At 39.6% G+C, this 18290-nt stretch overlaps 2 protein-coding genes across 2 annotated transcripts; both read right to left on the reverse strand.

The window, feature by feature from the left end:
- Window positions 1-3637: 3637 nt before the first annotated feature.
- On the reverse strand, window positions 3638-6017 carry LOC143109224 (tubulin alpha-4A chain-like). The gene is made up of 4 exons (XM_076271878.1): window positions 5999-6017; window positions 5476-5745; window positions 5231-5379; window positions 3638-4615 (listed from the first exon to the last, which is right to left on the reverse strand). Exons 1-4 carry the CDS (start codon window positions 6015-6017, stop codon window positions 3638-3640), a joined length of 1416 nt encoding a protein of 471 aa, XP_076127993.1.
- Window positions 6018-10808: 4791 nt separating this feature from the next.
- On the reverse strand, window positions 10809-13190 carry LOC143109225 (tubulin alpha-4A chain-like). The gene is made up of 4 exons (XM_076271879.1): window positions 13172-13190; window positions 12649-12918; window positions 12404-12552; window positions 10809-11786 (listed from the first exon to the last, which is right to left on the reverse strand). The coding sequence occupies exons 1-4, from the start codon at window positions 13188-13190 to the stop codon at window positions 10809-10811; spliced, it is 1416 nt and encodes a 471-aa protein (XP_076127994.1).
- Between the last annotated feature and the right edge of the window lie 5100 nt (window positions 13191-18290).

The following is an 18290-nucleotide window of genomic DNA, read 5'->3' on the forward strand; positions in this document are numbered from 1 at the left end:
GCCAGGGGCGTAGCCAGGATTATTTTATAGGGGGGGCCAGCTAGGTCCAGACTTTTTATTGGGGTGGCACTTGGGAATCAAAACTACAATATGAAAACTACTCAAAAAGTTTTGAAGATTAGGATACCCTGTTTTAATAATGGCAATAAATTGTGTAAAGTCAACACTGACACAGGTCCATTCACAGACAACCTGAACAGTTTGTTGTCCACTCCAACACATTTTCCATAAATAGGCCAATGCTATAAAAAGTACATTATGATAATGCACCTTACTTAATCAGTCATATTGAAATGATGTTAACTCAAAGAACAACTAGATGTACCGCAGAGCGGTACAAAATATGACCGCCGCCCAGTCCAGCACATTTTTTCCACAAAAAGAAATCACGCTGAAAGGCCTATATGATTCTAACTAAATTGCATTATCCACACTCAATTCTCACTGGTATCTGCTAGACAACAAGTACCAAAACATGATTAGTTCATAGATTTCACATGTAAAATTCATTTTATACAACCCCACCTCCATCTTGCCTGTTTATAATTCTGAGAAATTCTTGATTGTTTGTGTTATGTTTATGTTATGTGTGTGTGTGTGTGTGTGAGTGTGTGTGTGTGTGTGTGTGTGCGTGCGTGCTTGTGTTTGTGCCTGCGTATGTGCCTGTGCATGCAAGCGTACATATGTCTACTGTGTGAGTATGTGTCATACGTATGATTACTGTGAATGTATGTGTGTGTGTGTGTGTGTATCTGTGCACATGTGTGCACATGAAATGGGTTAACATGACCCCTGGAGGCAAACATACAGAAAAAAATGGTCATCCTAGGCCCTACAGTTCTCAAGATATTCACAGAGAACTGTGTCTGCCCTACCCTCCTTTCGGGGGGTCCAGTCCAGCGGGGGGGCTACAGATCAAAACGAAAAATGACGGTTCCATGCTATCCATGTGGGGGTACATGGCCACCAAGTTTTGTGTACCCCAGTCTTTCAGTGTCCCGGGAATCCTTGTTGGTGTACGTCACTAAATGTACACATAAATTATTTTATTGTAAGGCCCCCCATGCACGAAAGTACACAAAACTTGGCATGCATTCGGAGGGTGTCATAATGATCCTACACTTTTAATTTCGTGCAGTTTTGACCTTGTCAGCCAGAGATATTGTGATGAAAACACCTCATTTTTTGCTTTTTCATTTTTAACTAGGTGGCGCTATACATAAAATAAGTGGTAATGGAATGGGTTGACATGCCCCCTTAAGACCAACATACATAAAAAAGGTGGACCTCCTAGGCCCTACGGTTATCGAGATATTCACAGAAAACTGTCTCCGGCCACCTACAGGCCAGTTGGTGTATAGTAACATAAATTAATTTATTGTGTGGCCCCCCATGAACGGAATTCCACGAAATAATGATCCTACACTTCCAATTTTGTACAGTTTTGACTTTGTTAGGTCACAGATACCTTCAATTACAACACCTCATTTTTACTTTTTTGTGTTTAACTAGGTGGCGCTATACATGAAATGAGTGGTTATGGAATGGGTTGACATGGCCCCTTGAGATCAACATACAAAAAAAAAATGGTCCTTCTAAACCCTACGGTTTTCGAGATATTCACAGAAAACTGTGTCTGCTCTACCCTCCTTTCGGGGGTCCAGTCCAGCGGGGGGGCTACAGATCAAAACGAAAAACGATGGTTCCATGCTATCCATGTGGGGTTACATGCCCACCAAGTTTCGTGTACCCCGGTCTTTCAGTGTCCCGGGAATCATTGACAGAAATTTGGGCATGCGAAAAAGAAAAAAAAAAAAAAAAAAAATCTGACTAAACCTATATGACCGCCGCTTCGCTGCGCGGCGGTCATAATAATAAATACTACAAATATGGTATGCAGATATTTAATCTTATACTGATGGCAAAACTATATTTCTTTCTGTTATCCACTCCAAGTACTTGGCTGTAAGTAACATGGCTCTGAATTAAGACATTAACCCTTAGAACCCTAGACTGTTTTAAGGGCTTTTTCACTACCTTTAGTTAGAAGCATTTATCCTGGTCATTGTAAGTGCCATACACAAACAAGAACAATGAGCCATGAACAAAGTGAAGGGAAAAAGGTGTTTCTTTGTCGAATAAATTGGGATGCAATGTGAGTCTTGAATTGGATGCCATGTAGGAATTTGCTAGGATCTCAAAACCGGATTATGAACATGCTATGCCATAGAGAAACACATTATAGCGTTGGATTATGAACATGCTTTGCCACCACAACAACACACAACATATATGAAGTTATTATTTTGATGTCACTTCGTCTGTTTTATAACCCAGAAGGATGTACTTGGTATCAAATGATAGCTCTGTGTCTCCTCTTTCATCTGACATGCGTGGCATATCTATCCGATCACGGGTTCGTGAGTAGGGCCTAATTCAAACGAGAGTAATGGCTGTGCAGCGTTGGTTTTTGTACATGATGTTATTTTGCAGTCACGTTGTCTGTTTTTATAGCCCAGAAGGATTGATATACTTGGTACCAATGGATAGCCCCTCCTCTTTCTTCTGATATGATATATCTATGCGATCACGGGTTCGCGAGTAGCCTAATTCAAATGAGAGTGTGGGTGTGCAGGTGAACTAAATATGATGCAATTTGATTTAATTTCATGATTTTTTGTATTTTCATACTTGATGGCACAGACAAGTGTTTAGTCTCGTTGGAAAGCCCCACTTCTACTCTGTCACGCAGTTAAGGTTTCATCTCGTTGCAATTACTGGAGCAATGTAACAAAGAACTCAGACAACGCAGCAGCCTGCCTCTGCCTGACCAGCTGGCAAGAACCACACGCAGTCAGCAAATTATGTTTTTATAAAGTAGCCTAGGCTAGACACTGTTAGCCTACTTTTATTGGAGCCATCCGGAGATATGTGCCTAATATGCTTGCATTTCACCCGAATATTATCAAAATATTTTTGTAACAGCGTTACTGTACCACGGGCATCCGCTTATTTTTGATCAGCCTCACACGTCAATGTCAGAGCCTACCTAACAAGAACAGCCCAAAGCAGATCACTTTGCTATGATTCGTGTCACATTTTAACATTTTATTAACATTGATGTTCCAAATCATCATCAACTCACCTGTTGTCACTGAGGTTAAGTAAGTAGTAGTCTACTGTCAAGTGTTTAACAGATGACTTGAATTGTCCCCTGCTGCTGCTGCACTAGGCCTACTCACGATTTGATTAGAACCGTAGGCTACACTTCCTTTCAAAGTACCGTTGAAAACGGCAGCAATCTTTTTTTTTAACTTTTCACTGAACGGAGCTGGGGGGGCCAGCAGGGTGGCCAAGCTTTGACCAGTGGTGGCCGTGGCCCCCCCTGGCCACCACGTAGCTCCGCCCCTGCTAGGGGCATGTAAATGGAAGCTCAGAAATTCTTTGTGCTTGATTTTGCAATATACCATAGGGGTGTCAGGTAATGCAGTAAATTACTCACAAAATTAATCTGTAGTCCTCAGTGGATTTTTTTCTGTATTACTTCAGGGGGATAAAGATTCAGACAACCCATATATATTTGCAATACAAAACATTTATTAGTTAAACTGACACACAACTACATATCTTAGAAACTCTAGTACTCTTCTTCCTCCTCTTCACCATCCTCTGCTGAGTCTGCCCCAACTTCCTCATAGTCCTTCTCCAGTGCAGCCATGTCTTCTCTGGCCTCACTGAACTCCCCCTCTTCCATGCCCTCACCCACATACCAGTGCACAAAGGCCCTTTTGGCGTACATCAGGTCAAACTTATGGTCCAGGCGAGCCCAGGCCTCAGCGATGGCAGTCGTGTTGCTCAGCATACACACTGCCCTCTGCACCTTGGCCAAGTCACCTCCTGGCACCACCGTTGGCGGCTGGTAGTTGATGCCCACCTTGAAGCCAGTGGGGCACCAGTCAACAAACTGGATGGATCGGCGGGCCTTGATGGCAGCAATGGCACCGTTGACGTCTTTGGGTACCACGTCCCCACGGTACAGCACGCAGCAGGCCATGTACTTACCACGCCTTGGGTCACACTTCACCATCTGATTTGCTGGCTCAAAACAAGCATTTGTGATCTCAGGCACAGAGAGTTGCTCATGGTATGCCTTTTCCGCAGAGATTATTGGCGCGTAGGTGACCAGGGGGAAGTGAATACGGGGGTAGGGAACAAGGTTAGTTTGGAACTCAGTAAGATCCACATTCAGAGCCCCATCAAAGCGTAGAGATGCAGTGATAGACGAGACGATCTGGGCGACAAGACGATTCAGATTGGTGTAGGAGGGACGCTCAATGTCAAGGTTGCGCTTGCAAATATCAAAAATGGCCTCGTTGTCCACCATGAAGGAACAGTCAGAGTGCTCTAGAGTGGTGTGGGTCGTGAGGATGGAGTTGTAGGGCTCCACTACAGCAGTGGACACCTGGGGAGCAGGGTACACCGAGAACTCCAGCTTGGACTTCTTGCCGTAGTCCACAGACAGACGCTCCATCAGCAGGGAGGTGAAGCCAGAGCCAGTGCCTCCTCCAAAGCTGTGGAAGATGAGGAATCCCTGGAGACCCGAGCACTGGTCGGTCTGAAACACAAATTCAGTAGTCACATTCTGCACCATAAATTAGAAACTCTGAACTCCTAGAGAAAATGCAAACAAAGACCAAGTGGATTTTCTGCAACAAACTAGAAAAACATCAAACACACCCTGTTATGATTCTCAAACAATCCTACCCCTTACAGACATAATGTAGAGCAGGGGTCACCAACCTTTTTTCCTCCGAGCGCTACTTTGACAAAATGAACATGGCCGAAAGCCTTTTATGTCAATAGTAGCATTCCATGTATTTACATAGCTGACCTCCACCCAAAACTGCTGAATAAGATATGCTTTTTAAAGGTTAATTTCAACTCCTCTACCTTCTCTCTTTGTAGACTGAATTTTAACATGTTTCTCAAGTGACTGGGTTCTACATCTTCCTCAAACCTTTTGGAGAGCTACTTAAAGGGGGGGGGGGGGCTGGTAGCTCACAAGCTACCTGTTGGAGACCTGTGATGTAGAGGCCTCAAATGAGGAATCACACTAAATGGGGGATCACCAAAAACATGTGCACACCAATACTAAAGATACTGAATGCAAGGAAATATGTTGACCAATCTTTGAAAAGTTGAGCAAGCAACTGTTAATCTGGTCACCTACCATTTTACGAATCCTGTCCAGGACCGGATCCACAATTTCCTTTCCAATGGTGTAGTGACCACGAGCGTAGTTGTTGGCTGCATCCTCTTTACCACTAATCAACTGCTCCGGATGGTACAGCTGACGGTAGGACCCATTACGGATCTCATCTGTCAGGAAATATCAAGTCAGACCTTCACAAACCCACATTTTTATTTACATTTGCTCAAAAGCCAAACAACTATTTCAAATAGGACACTACTCACCTATAACTGATGGCTCCAAGTCAACAAATATGGACCTAGGAACATACTTCCCATGACCAGTCTCACTGAAAAAGGTGCCAAAGGAGGAGTCCAGTAGAGTTTTGCTATCATCAGCAGCTGTTCCGTCTGGGCAGATACCATGTTCCAAGCAGTACAATTCCCAACACGAGTTTCCAATCTGCACACCAGCTTGGCCAACATGGACAGAAATGCACTCCCTCTGTAAAATGATCAAGAAAATATATGAAAACCCACCATCATGACAAATACCTGGCCCATCACCCAAGTCAAACAGTAAGCCTAACTTATAAGTAAGAGGCACTCACCATTCTTCAACTAATAATCTAAAAAGTCTGTCCAAAACGCAGGCTCCTCCAAATGCACCTTCACCAAATAATCAATAAATATTTGCATTAGGCTTCTTTTAATAATAATTTCAAAAAAGCTCCACGAAGAACCTAAAGAAACTGTTAAATGTTAAAAAAGAACATTAGTTAAAACTGTAATGTCTCTGACAACTTACCTGTTACGTAAACAAACATGAAAGACCACCTCTGGGTCTGTGTGATATATAGTGATGGTTGGGTATAAGGCCTGGCTTCCAATTAGCACCTCTTGTCCAATGTCTGATTGGCTAATTGATTTACTTTTTTAAGACTCACTCACCTAGTTAGTAGGCCTAATAGGACACCGTGCACAGGATACAGGTCTTTAAGCTAAAATTGACGGTTTGTTCTAACTTAAGGGCCGTTCACACCAAGAATGATAACTATAACGTTAACTATAAAAAAAAATATTGTTCTTGTTAATATGAATGATGACGTTCACATATAAACTATGAACGATAACGACATGAAGAACAATATTGTTGGGGATCACTTTCAGATCGATTTTGAAAACGATAAAAAGCTAACAGCCAATCAGAACCCATCACATTTTAGCCATCACAAGGAGATAATTTGCTTATCGTTGGTCAGTCAGTGTGGACGTTTTTATCGTTATGGGTTATAGTTATTGTTTCTGGTGTGAACGGCCCTTTAAATTCTTCACACAATACAACAGACCACCTTTTCACCTTTGCTTCAGTTTACAATGCCATAAATAGTCTTTTGTGTTGAAAGCATTGCCATTTATATAATTATATAAAGACATGAGACAGTGGTTCACACAAGAATAAACTTATCAGCATTATCAGACCATTGCTGGAGCACATGCACATAACCAAATGTGCACAAACACATGCCACACACACAAACAGCATCAGCAACACCACCTATTGCTATGAAACAGTTGAATAAATTCTTACCTTAAATGCTGTTATTTTATCGGCTTGGATGTTACAATTTCAGCTATACTGTATTTGAAAGCGATAAAAAAACTTGCAAAATACTAGAGAATCCATCTTTTCCATCTTTCCAATCCATCTTTATCAAATAAATCATCATCTTCTATAGCTGCAGTATGAGAAGCGTGTGTGGTTCAGATGCTGTGTTCAGCAGCTACAGCAAGCACAGGGGGGAAATGCATGTTGGGTTCAGTTTATGTGTTCAGCAGCTACAGCCAATAAACACCAGGGCACACTTGTGGGTAGACTTTTACGGAAATTTCGTTTGGTCCCGGGGGAGACTACATCTGCCTGTACACGCATCTGCCTGTAGATGATGGTGTTGAGCAAAGGGTACAGATGATGTTGAAATGCATTTACTTCATTTTAACAAAGCTCACAAACAGGCACTCATACACACACGCATGTACACACATAGATACATGCATGCACACACACTAGGGCTGTCACTTTAAAATCGAATATCGATATTGAAATCGATTTGGCTAGGTAAAATGAGATTCAAAAATGAAAAATCGATTTTAACATGTGTAATAGGCTAATTTTTGTTTGATCATTTCAAACATAAAACTAAAATAACTAATAAATCCAAAAATTAAAGATTTCTGAATGAAGGCTAAGCATTGCCATTAGTTTATGCACTTGCAATAGCCTAAATCGGAAAAGCACCAAGCTGATAATGATTTGCAAAATGGAGGGCAATAGCTTTTTTATGGCTGTATGAAGTTGACCAAATATTTGCGTGAAAGTATGCAGGCTGCTTTCTAGCTGACCAAATGCCCGAACCTGAAATTGGAAAAGGAAAAATATGAATAACGCTATCCTTAGTGTTCCTAGGTGGTAGAAAGGTGTTAAATGTTTCCACCAATTTTATTCCTGCAGGCGCCCTTATGCTATGACGAAATCGTAAATGCCATGTTTTAGCAATTATTTGTTTAGTTTTTGCGTTTGTTTAAACAAAATGTTATGGCAGCAAAGTCTCTAATTGTTTTTGAAAATGAACAAAACACCAAAAAAACATCTTCTGATCAATCGCTCCTGTTTCATACATCTATCGCCCTCTTCAGACGTGCTCCTTGTCACTGGATTAGCCTATATTTAGCCTTGAAACATAAACATTTGGTTTACATTTTCCATTTGTACATTTAATAAAGGCCCCATAGAAAGTATGACCATTTTGCTTAAATACTTGTTTCTCCAAGCTCCCTGCTCCCCATGCTAATAGAACCTGACCCAAGTTATCCTGTTCCATGTGTAGGCCGCAAACACTGGAAGCCATGCGGACGCTATGTTCTTGCTTCAAGGTAGACACAGATGTGTTTTGACTGTTGATTGGCTAGGTGTGTAGGCCTTGAGCTCTGCCAGGTCCTGCTTTGAGGCCACCATATGCACCATATGTTGTCTCGCAGTGACAACACTGACAGAGTTGAAGCATATCGGTTAAATTCATACTTGGGGGCCAGTTTAGCAAGTTGTAATCTTACCAACAGCAGTGAATGTATCAAATTGTTGATGCTATGACGCACTAAGCTCTTAATAGGACACAGTGTTATAGGCGACAACACTTTAGCTAAGGGAATAATCTTGCAGCCTTGCTGCAGATCATAAGGGGGAGTCTGATTAAGAGTAGTCTGATAACATAGACATCTAGCTCTTGCAGTGTATCAAGTTATGATTAAAGATAGCTTTTTCTTTCATGGAGGATGAGAGGTTGTTGATGTTGACTTCACTACACTGAACTAGTATTGAACTAATAGGTTCATATGTTTATTAACAACACAACCACTGCAGTTTTTATATTGGTATTATTATTTTCTTCTCTTCATTGACATGGAAAATGTTTTACAACTGTTTTACAGTAATGCAATAAAATAAAACACAACTTTGCATTTGTTTCAGGCGTTCAGAATATGTTCAGAATAAAGGTCTTACCAAGTTCTTTAAAACATGCCTTTAGGCCTGCTTTAAACAATGTGGAAAAAGGTTAAGATAATTTAGCTTTGCTGTATGATAAACAATTCTTGATATGAGGCACACAAAGAAAAAAAAAGAGTATCCATGAAGATCATGATCATTTGAATTTATATTTCATTGCTAATTACTAATTTGGTGACTGACCATAGCAGTATTGCAATTGAAATCTTTTTAATAATGTTAGTTGAAACTTAGGAAGCACTACCGGGGCCTTACATATACATATTATGTATATCTCTGTGTTATATTTCAGGTGCAATCAGTGGTCAAAAAGGGGGAGCCTTACAGACTCTACTTTTTTCTTTTGTCTATTGCTTTTTTCCCCTTGAACTGTTTGGTTATTGTTTTTATCACTAGTACTCTGTGGTATGTAAACTTTTTTGCACAGCCTGTGAGAAATCAAGACAATCAGGGCCACTTTTATACATGTAACCATGTTGATTCATTTCTTTTATTGGGTTCTATTTGAGAATTGTTGAGACATTTCTTATGTGTTTTGGTTTTATATTCAGCTTTGCCCAACTATTATACACATGGTAAAAAGACACAATTACTGCATTACTCTCAGTTCATTAGTAGGCTCATTCTGATTTCAATCAGATGTGTGCTATTGTGTGGTGTCAAAGGCTTCAAGTCTTTTAAAGGGGGACTTGAGAGTATTGGATTCAGAAATTATTTTTATATACGTGTGATTTAGGTCTTTTTTCGGAATAGTTTAGCGGGATGGACCAAATATATTCTTTTTGGTTTACTAGCTCCTGTTCTGATTGTCATGATAGTTTGTTTTTGATTTACTGTGGTTGTTATTGTACACCAATCATGTGTAGTTATTTTTCTTGACTGACTGACTGACTGAAATCAGTTAAATCATGTACCTGCTTATTTGGATCTGACTAACTTGAATGAAACAATTGTATAATCTTTTATATTTTATATAGTGGCAATATTTGATGAAATGTTCCAGCCATAAAGTCTGAAAAAGGGGGACTGAGAGAAAGTGGAATAGAACATTATGTCCAATATGTGGTTTAATGTTCTGCATTTCTCATTAGTGGGTCACTTTAATACTAAAAGTATGATTCTATGTAATGACTATGATATCTGTACTGTCCCTGTGTATATCTGTGTGTGACTGTATTTAGAGATAAGCGGGAATATTATGACTTTAGTGTTTCACTGTTCTGCATGGCTGCGTCAGTAGCCATCTGCTCCGGATTGCCAGGTTGCCACTAATCAGAGTGTTTCCTTGTAGTCCACGTGAGATGGGATGACCAACACCATCTCCCATCAGCCTGGAAGGATACTTAAACCTTAACTATTTCCTTGTCTAGTTAGAGTAGCTGATGGATCTTTAGGTGAAGTCATGCGGTCTCTCCCTTGATGCACATCATTGTAAATAAACTCTGTTCCTGATTTTTCATACTAATGGTCTGACTGGGTCTCTATTAAAACTATGGTATCAAAATTACCATCAGTAGGTATGTGCCTAGACTCAGTTTTATACACCGAAATAACACCCAAATTATGAAAATGATCAAAATGTGTTTTGTGTGTTCAGATGTCTTGCATTAAAGGAGGAACACTGAGAGTTCGCACAGATCTCCATTTGGAGGTCACCGACTACTGTTGGTATGAAAAAGGAAAAAAAAAAAAAAAAAAAAAAATCAGTTTTACCTAGCTCGAGTTGCTACACTCAGCAGCTAACCCAGCCAGGCAGCTACAGCACTACACTCTGGGGGGGATATAAATGGGAGCTCAGAGACATGCCCACAGAGTGTAGTGCTGTAGCTGCCTGGCTGTGTAAATGTCATTTGAAATTCTTGTGCTTGATATTGCAATATACCATAGGGGTGTCAGGTAATGCAGTAAATTACACTCACAATATCATATGCAGTCCTCAGTTGATTTTTTTCTGTATTACTTCAGGGGGATAAAGATTCAGACAACCCATATATATTTGCAATACCAACATTTATTAGTTAAACTGACATACAAATAAATAACCTTAGAAACTCTAGTACTCTTCTTCCTCTTCTTCACCATCCTCTGCTGAGTCTGCCCCAACTTCCTCATAGTCCTTCTCCAGTGCAGCCATGTCTTCTCTGGCCTCACTGAACTCCCCCTCTTCCATGCCCTCACCCACATACCAGTGCACAAAGGCCCTCTTGGCGTACATCAGGTCAAACTTATGGTCCAGGCGAGCCCAGGCCTCAGCGATGGCAGTCGTGTTACTCAGCATACAAACGGCCCTCTGCACCTTGGCCAAGTCACCGCCTGGTACCACCGTTGGCGGCTGGTAGTTGATGCCTACCTTGAAGCCAGTGGGGCACCAGTCAACAAACTGGATGGATCGGCGGGCCTTGATGGCAGCAATGGCACCGTTGACGTCTTTGGGTACCACGTCCCCACGGTACAGTACGCAGCAGGCCATGTACTTACCACGCCTTGGGTCACACTTCACCATCTGATTAGCTGGCTCAAAACAAGCATTTGTGATCTCAGGCACAGAGAGCTGCTCATGGTATGCCTTTTCCGCAGAGATTATTGGAGAGTAGGTGACCAGGGGGAAGTGAATGCGGGGGTAGGGAACAAGGTTAGTTTGGAACTCCGTGAGATCCACATTCAGAGCCCCATCAAAGCGTAGAGATGCAGTGATAGACGAGACGATCTGGGCGACAAGGCGATTCAGATTGGTGTAAGAGGGACGCTCAATGTCAAGGTTGCGCTTGCAAATATCAAAAATGGCCTCGTTGTCCACCATGAAGGAACAGTCAGAGTGCTCTAGAGTGGTGTGGGTCGTGAGGATGGAGTTGTAGGGCTCCACTACAGCAGTGGACACCTGGGGAGCAGGGTACACCGAGAACTCCAGCTTGGACTTCTTGCCGTAGTCCACAGACAGACGCTCCATCAGCAGGGAGGTGAAGCCAGAGCCAGTGCCTCCTCCAAAGCTGTGGAAGATGAGGAATCCCTGGAGACCCGAGCACTGGTCGGTCTGAGAAACAAATTCAGTAGTCACATTCTGCACCATAAATTAGAAACTCTGAACTCCTAGAGATAATGCAAACAAAGACCAAGTGGATTTTCTGCAACAAACTAGAAAAACATCAAACACACCCTGTTATGATTCTCAAACAATCCTACCCCTTACAGACATAATGTAGAGCAGGGGTCACCAACCTTTTTTCCTCCGAGCGCTACTTTGACAAAATGAACATGGCCGAAAGCCTTTTATGTCAATAGTAGCATTCCATGTATTTACATAGCTGACCTCCACCCAAAACTGCTGAATAAGATATGCTTTTTAAAGGTTAATTTCAACTCCTCTACCTTCTCTTTGTAGACTGAATTTTAACATGTTTCTCAAGTGACTGGGTTCTACATCTTCCTCAAACCTTTTGGAGAGCTACTTAAAGGGGGGGGGGGGGGGGGCTGGTAGCTCACAAGCTACCTGTTGGAGACCTGTGATGTAGAGGCCTCAAATGAGTAATCACACTAAATGGGGGATCACCAAAAACATGTGCACACCAATACTAAAGATACTGAATGCAAGGAAATATGTTGACCAATCTTTGAAAAGTTGAGCAAGCAACTGTTAATCTGGTCACCTACCATTTTACGAATCCTGTCCAGGACCGGATCCACAATTTCCTTTCCAATGGTGTAGTGACCACGAGCGTAGTTGTTGGCTGCATCCTCTTTACCACTAATCAACTGCTCCGGATGGTACAGCTGACGGTAGGACCCATTACGGATCTCATCTGTCAGGAAATATCAAGTCAGACCTTCACAAACCCACATTTTTATTTACATTTGCTCAAAAGCCAAACAACTATTTCAAATAGGACACTACTCACCTATAACTGATGGCTCCAAGTCAACAAATATGGACCTAGGAACATACTTCCCAGGACCAGTCTCACTGAAAAAGGTGCCAAAGGAGGAGTCCAGTAGAGTTTTGCTATCATCAGCAGCTGTTCCGTCTGGGCAGATACCATGTTCCAAGCAGTACAATTCCCAACACGAGTTTCCAATCTGCACACCAGCTTGGCCAACATGGACAGAAATGCACTCCCTCTGTAAAATGATCAAGAAAATATATGAAAACCAACCATCATGACAAATACCTGGCCCATCACACAAGTCAAACAGTAAGCCTAACTTATAAGTAAGAGGCACTCACCATTCTTCAAATAATAATCTAAAAAGTCTGTCCAAAACGCAGGCTCCTCCAAATGCACCTTCACCAAATAATCAATAAATACTTGCATTAGGCTTCTTTTAATAATAATTTCAAAAAAGCTCCACGAAGAACCTAAAGAAACTGTTAAATGTTAAAAAAGAACATTAGTTAAAACTGTAATGTCTCTGACAACTTACCTGTTACGTAAACAAACATGAAAGACCACCTCTGGGTCTGTGTGATATATAGTGATGGTTGGGTATAAGGCCTGGCTTCCAATTAGCACCTCTTGTCCAATGTCTGATTGGCTAATTGATTTACTTTTTTAAGACTCACTCACCTAGTTAGTAGGCCTAATAGGACACCGTGCACAGGATACAGGTCTTTAAGCTAAAATTGACGGTTTGTTCTAACTTAAGGGCCGTTCACACCAAGAATGATAACTATAACGTTAACTATAAAAAAAAATATTGTTCTTGTTAATATGAATGATGACGTTCACATATAAACTATGAACGATAACGACATGAAGAACAATATTGTTGGGGATCACTTTCAGATCGATTTTGAAAACGATAAAAAGCTAACAGCCAATCAGAACCCATCACATTTTAGCCATCACAAGGAGATAATTTGCTTATCGTTGGTCAGTCAGTGTGGACGTTTTTATCGTTATGGGTTATAGTTATTGTTTCTGGTGTGAACGGCCCTTTAAATTCTTCACACAATACAACAGACCACCTTTTCACCTTTGCTTCAGTTTACAATGCCATAAATAGTCTTTTGTGTTGAAAGCATTGCCATTTATATAATTATATAAAGACATGAGACAGTGGTTCACACAAGAATAAACTTATCAGCATTATCAGACCATTGCTGGAGCACATGCACATAACCAAATGTGCACAAACACATGCCACACACACAAACAGCATCAGCAACACCACCTATTGCTATGAAACAGTTGAATAAATTCTTACCTTAAATGCTGTTATTTTATCGGCTTGGATGTTACAATTTCAGCTATACTGTATTTGAAAGCGATAAAAAAACTTGCAAAATACTAGAGAATCCATCTTTTCCATCTTTCCAATCCATCTTTATTAAATAAATCATCATCTTCTATAGCTGCAGTATGAGAAGCGTGTGTGGTTCAGATGCTGTGTTCAGCAGCTACAGCAAGCACAGGGGGGAAATGCATGTTGGGTTCAGTTTATGTGTTCAGCAGCTACAGCCAATAAACACAAGGGCACACTTGTGGGTAGACTTTTACGGAAATTTCTTTTGGTCCCGGGGGAGACTACATCTGCCTGTACACGCATCTGCCTGTAGATGATGGTGTTGAGCAAAGGGTACAGATGATGTTGAAATGTATTTACTTCATTTTAACAAAGCTCACAAACAGGCACTCATGCACACACGCATGTACACACATAGATACATGCATGCACACACACTAGGGCTGTCACTTTAAAATCGAATATCGATATTGAAATCGATTTGGCTAGGTAAAATGAGTTTCAAAAATGAAAAATCGATTTTAACATGTGTAATAGGCTAATTTTTGTTTGATCGATCATTTCAAACATAAAACTAAAATAACTAATAAATCCAAAAATTAAAGATTTCTGAATGAAGGCTAAGCATTGCCATTAGTTTATGCACTTGCAATAGCCTAAATCAGAAAAACACATGCACCAAGCTGATAATGATTTGCAAAATGGAGGGCAATAGCTTTTTTATGGCTGTATGAAGTTGACCAAATATTTGCGTGAAAGTATGCAGGCTGCTTTCTAGCTGACCAAATGCCCGAACCTGAAATTGGAAAAGGAAAAATATGAATAACGCTATCCTTAGTGTTCCTAGGTGGTAGAAAGGTGTTAAATGTTTCCACCAATTTTATTCCTGCAGGCGCCCTTATGCTATGACGAAATCGTAAATGCCATGTTGTAGCAATTATTTGTTTAGTTTTTGCGTTTGTTTAAACAAAATGTTATGGCAGCAAAGTCTCTAATTGTTTTTGAAAATGAACAAAACACCAAAAAAACATCTTCTGATCAATCGCTCCTGTGTCATACATCTGTCGCCCTCTTCAGACGTGCTCCTTGTCACTGGATTGGCCTATATTTAGCCTTGAAACATAAACATTTGGTTTTCATTTTCCATTTGTACATTTAATAAAGGCCCCATAGAAAGTATGACCATTTTGCTCAAATACTTGTTTCTCCAAGCTCCCTGCTCCCCATGCTAATAGAACCTGACCCAAGTTATCCTGTTCCATGTGTAGGCCGCAAACACTGGAAGCCATGCGGACGCTATGTTCTTGCTTCAAGGTAGACACAGATGTGTTTTGACTGTTGATTGGCTAGGTGTGTTGGCCTTGAGCTCTGCCAGGTCCTGCTTTGAGGCCACCATATGCACCATATGTTGTCTCGCAGTGACAACACTGACAGAGTTGAAGCATATCGGTTAAATTCATACTTGGGGGCCAGTTTAGCAAGTTGTAATCTTACCAACAGCAGTGAATGTATCAAACTGTTGATGCTATGACGCACTAAGCTCTTAATAGGACACAGTGTTATAGGCGACAACACTTTAGCTAAGGGAATAATCTTGCAGCCTTGCTGCAGATCATAAGGGGGAGTCTGATTAAGAGTAGTCTGATAACATAGACATCTAGCTCTTGCAGTGTATCAAGTTATGATTAAAGATAGCTTTTTCTTTCATGGAGGATGAGAGGTTGTTGATGTTGACTTCACTACACTGAACTAGTATTGAACTAATAGGTTCATATGTTTATTAACAACACAACCACTGCAGTTTTTATATTGGTATTATTATTTTCTTCTCTTCATTGACATGGAAAATGTTTTACAACTGTTTTACAGTAATGCAATAAAATAAAACACAACTTTGCATTTGTTTCAGGCGTTCAGAATATGTTCAGAATAAAGGTCTTACCAAGTTCTTTAAAACATGCCTTTAGGCCTGCTTTAAACAATGTGGAAAAAGGTTAAGATAATTTAGCTTTGCTGTATGATAAACAATTCTTGATATGAGGCACACAAAGAAAAAAAAAGAGTATCCATGAAGATCATGATCATTTGAATTTATATTTCATTGCTAATTACTAATTTGGTGACTGACCATAGCAGTATTGCAATTGAAATCTTTTTAATAATGTTAGTTGAAACTTAGGAAGCACTACCGGGGCCTTACATATACATATTATGTATATCTCTGTGTTTTTTTTATTTTTTTATTTATTTATTTATTTTTTATTGGTGTTTACAACATAGAGGACAGACAAGTAAACAACGGTAATGAAAACAAACAAACAAACAAACAAACAACATTAACCAAAATCATACACAAACAAACAAATAAGCATACATATTTTAACTATATAACCCAGTCATGTTCATATTTAAGCTGTAAATTAACTCCATGACATGAACAGAAAAATAGCAGAGTATGACACATTGTGGCAACAGATAGATTCTTATCCATAACTATCAGAATAAAAATAAATAATAAAAACAAAATTATTGATCTTTATCCCATTTTTTCGTGATAGCTATTTTTCTCCAATCATCTAATTGTGGTTTTCTTTTATTTTTTATCATGTTCTTAGTCATTAAATAATGGTGTTTTAGAAACATGATGAATGGTTCCAATGTAATACATTTTTCTTTTTTTAAAATAAAATTTTTTCCAAGGAGCACAATAATGTTTAACAGCATATTTTGTTCTTCCTGCAAACCCCAAATTATATTGATTGTTGTTATTGGTAAGTCAAGTCCTTGCTCAGACAGCCAAGCTGCCACCTTGCGCCAGAAAAGCATGACATCTGGACAATACCAAAACAAATGCATGGTGTCTTCCTCTTCTTCACCACAGTATCTACACATATTGTCTTCATTTATTCTCCAAATCTTTAACATTTTCTTTGTTGGTAGAATCTTGTAGAAAATTTTAACTTGAAAGGCCCATACATATGTTGAACAGGATGATTTGTACAGATTCTTAAAGACATCTAACCAAGGAAGTGGAGTATCAAAAATACTTTCCCAGTAGTCTTGAAAATAATATGGAGAAATTGCAGTATTTTTAAAAAATAAAAAGAAGCTGTACATGTCAAAATTTACTTTTTTATGCCCCAACCATTTATAATTGTTAATAGCCGGACGGCAGACACCTAGGTTTGCATTTGAATCAAGTAGTGCTATTTTCCAAGATGAAGGGATTGCTGATAACAACTGGAAATACTGTAGTTTTGGACAAAAGTCTCCATATATTGACACAAAGGATTCATAACTAAGAAATTGTCCTTTACTATTCAATATGTCATTTACAAAAAGTACATTATTATCTAAAAATGACTGCCAATATACAGGTTTTTTGTCTATGCAGATATTAGAATTAAGCCACAATATCTGTTGTTTAATCTCTAATGTATTATTTGGCATAGAGAACTGAAAGCAAAACCACATAGACAAAGAGTTTCTGAAAAAAGGGGAAAGATTAGGAAAAATTTGGTTCAGGGTTACTTTTGATTCCTGGCCTAGCTGAAAAAATGGATATAACTTACCTACTGATGTGCCACATTGAGCTATGAATAATTTAGATGAAAACCAGTGTTGATTATTATATAATCGTTGAATCCAACGATTCTCTGTGTTATATTTCAGGTGCAATCAGTGGTCAAAAAGGGGGAGCCTTACAGACTCTACTTTTTTCTTTTTTCTTTTGTCTATTGCTTTTTTCCCCTTGAACTGTTTGGTTATTGTTTTTATCACTAGTACTCTGTGGTATGTAAACTTTTTTGCACAGCCTGTGAGAAATCAAGACAATCAGGGCCACTTTTATACATGTAACCATGTTGATTCATTTCTTTTATTGGGTTCTATTTGAGAATTGTTGAGACATTTCTTATGTGTTTTGGTTTTATATTCAGCTTTGCCCAACTATTATACACATGGTAAAAAGACACAATTACTGCATTACTCTCAGTTCATTAGTAGGCTCATTCTGATTCAATCAGATGTGTGCTATTGTGTGGTGTCAAAGGCTTCAAGTCTTTTAAAGGGGGACTTGAGAGTATTGGATTCAGAAATTATTTTTATATACGTGTGATTTAGGTCTTTTTTCGGAATAGTTTAGCGGGATGGACCAAATATATTCTTTTTGGTTTACTAGCTCCTGTTCTGATTGTCATGATAGTTTGTTTTTGATTTACTGTGGTTGTTATTGTACACCAATCATGTGTAGTTATTTTTCTTGACTGACTGACTGACTGAAATCAGTTAAATCATG

The sequence above is a fragment of the Alosa pseudoharengus genome, unplaced genomic scaffold (assembly GCF_046254945.1).
Source record: "Alosa pseudoharengus isolate Yale_2024_CS ecotype anadromous, Long Island Sound unplaced genomic scaffold, YU_APseudo_1.1 YU_APseudo_1.1_scf_7, whole genome shotgun sequence".
NCBI lineage: Eukaryota > Metazoa > Chordata > Actinopteri > Clupeiformes > Clupeidae > Alosa > Alosa pseudoharengus.

Bases quoted from the DNA above. Each gene is read 5' to 3' on its own strand.
- LOC143109224 (XM_076271878.1), bottom strand. The intron at 5,380-5,475 runs GTGAGTAGTGTC...ATTTCCTGACAG, and splicing joins CTTGGAGCCATCAGTTATAG to ATGAGATCCGTAATGGGTCC. The intron at 4,616-5,230 runs GTAGGTGACCAG...TTTGTGTTTCAG, and splicing joins TGGACAGGATTCGTAAAATG to ACCGACCAGTGCTCGGGTCT.
- LOC143109225 (XM_076271879.1), bottom strand. The intron at 12,553-12,648 runs GTGAGTAGTGTC...ATTTCCTGACAG, and splicing joins CTTGGAGCCATCAGTTATAG to ATGAGATCCGTAATGGGTCC. The intron at 11,787-12,403 runs GTAGGTGACCAG...TTTGTTTCTCAG, and splicing joins TGGACAGGATTCGTAAAATG to ACCGACCAGTGCTCGGGTCT.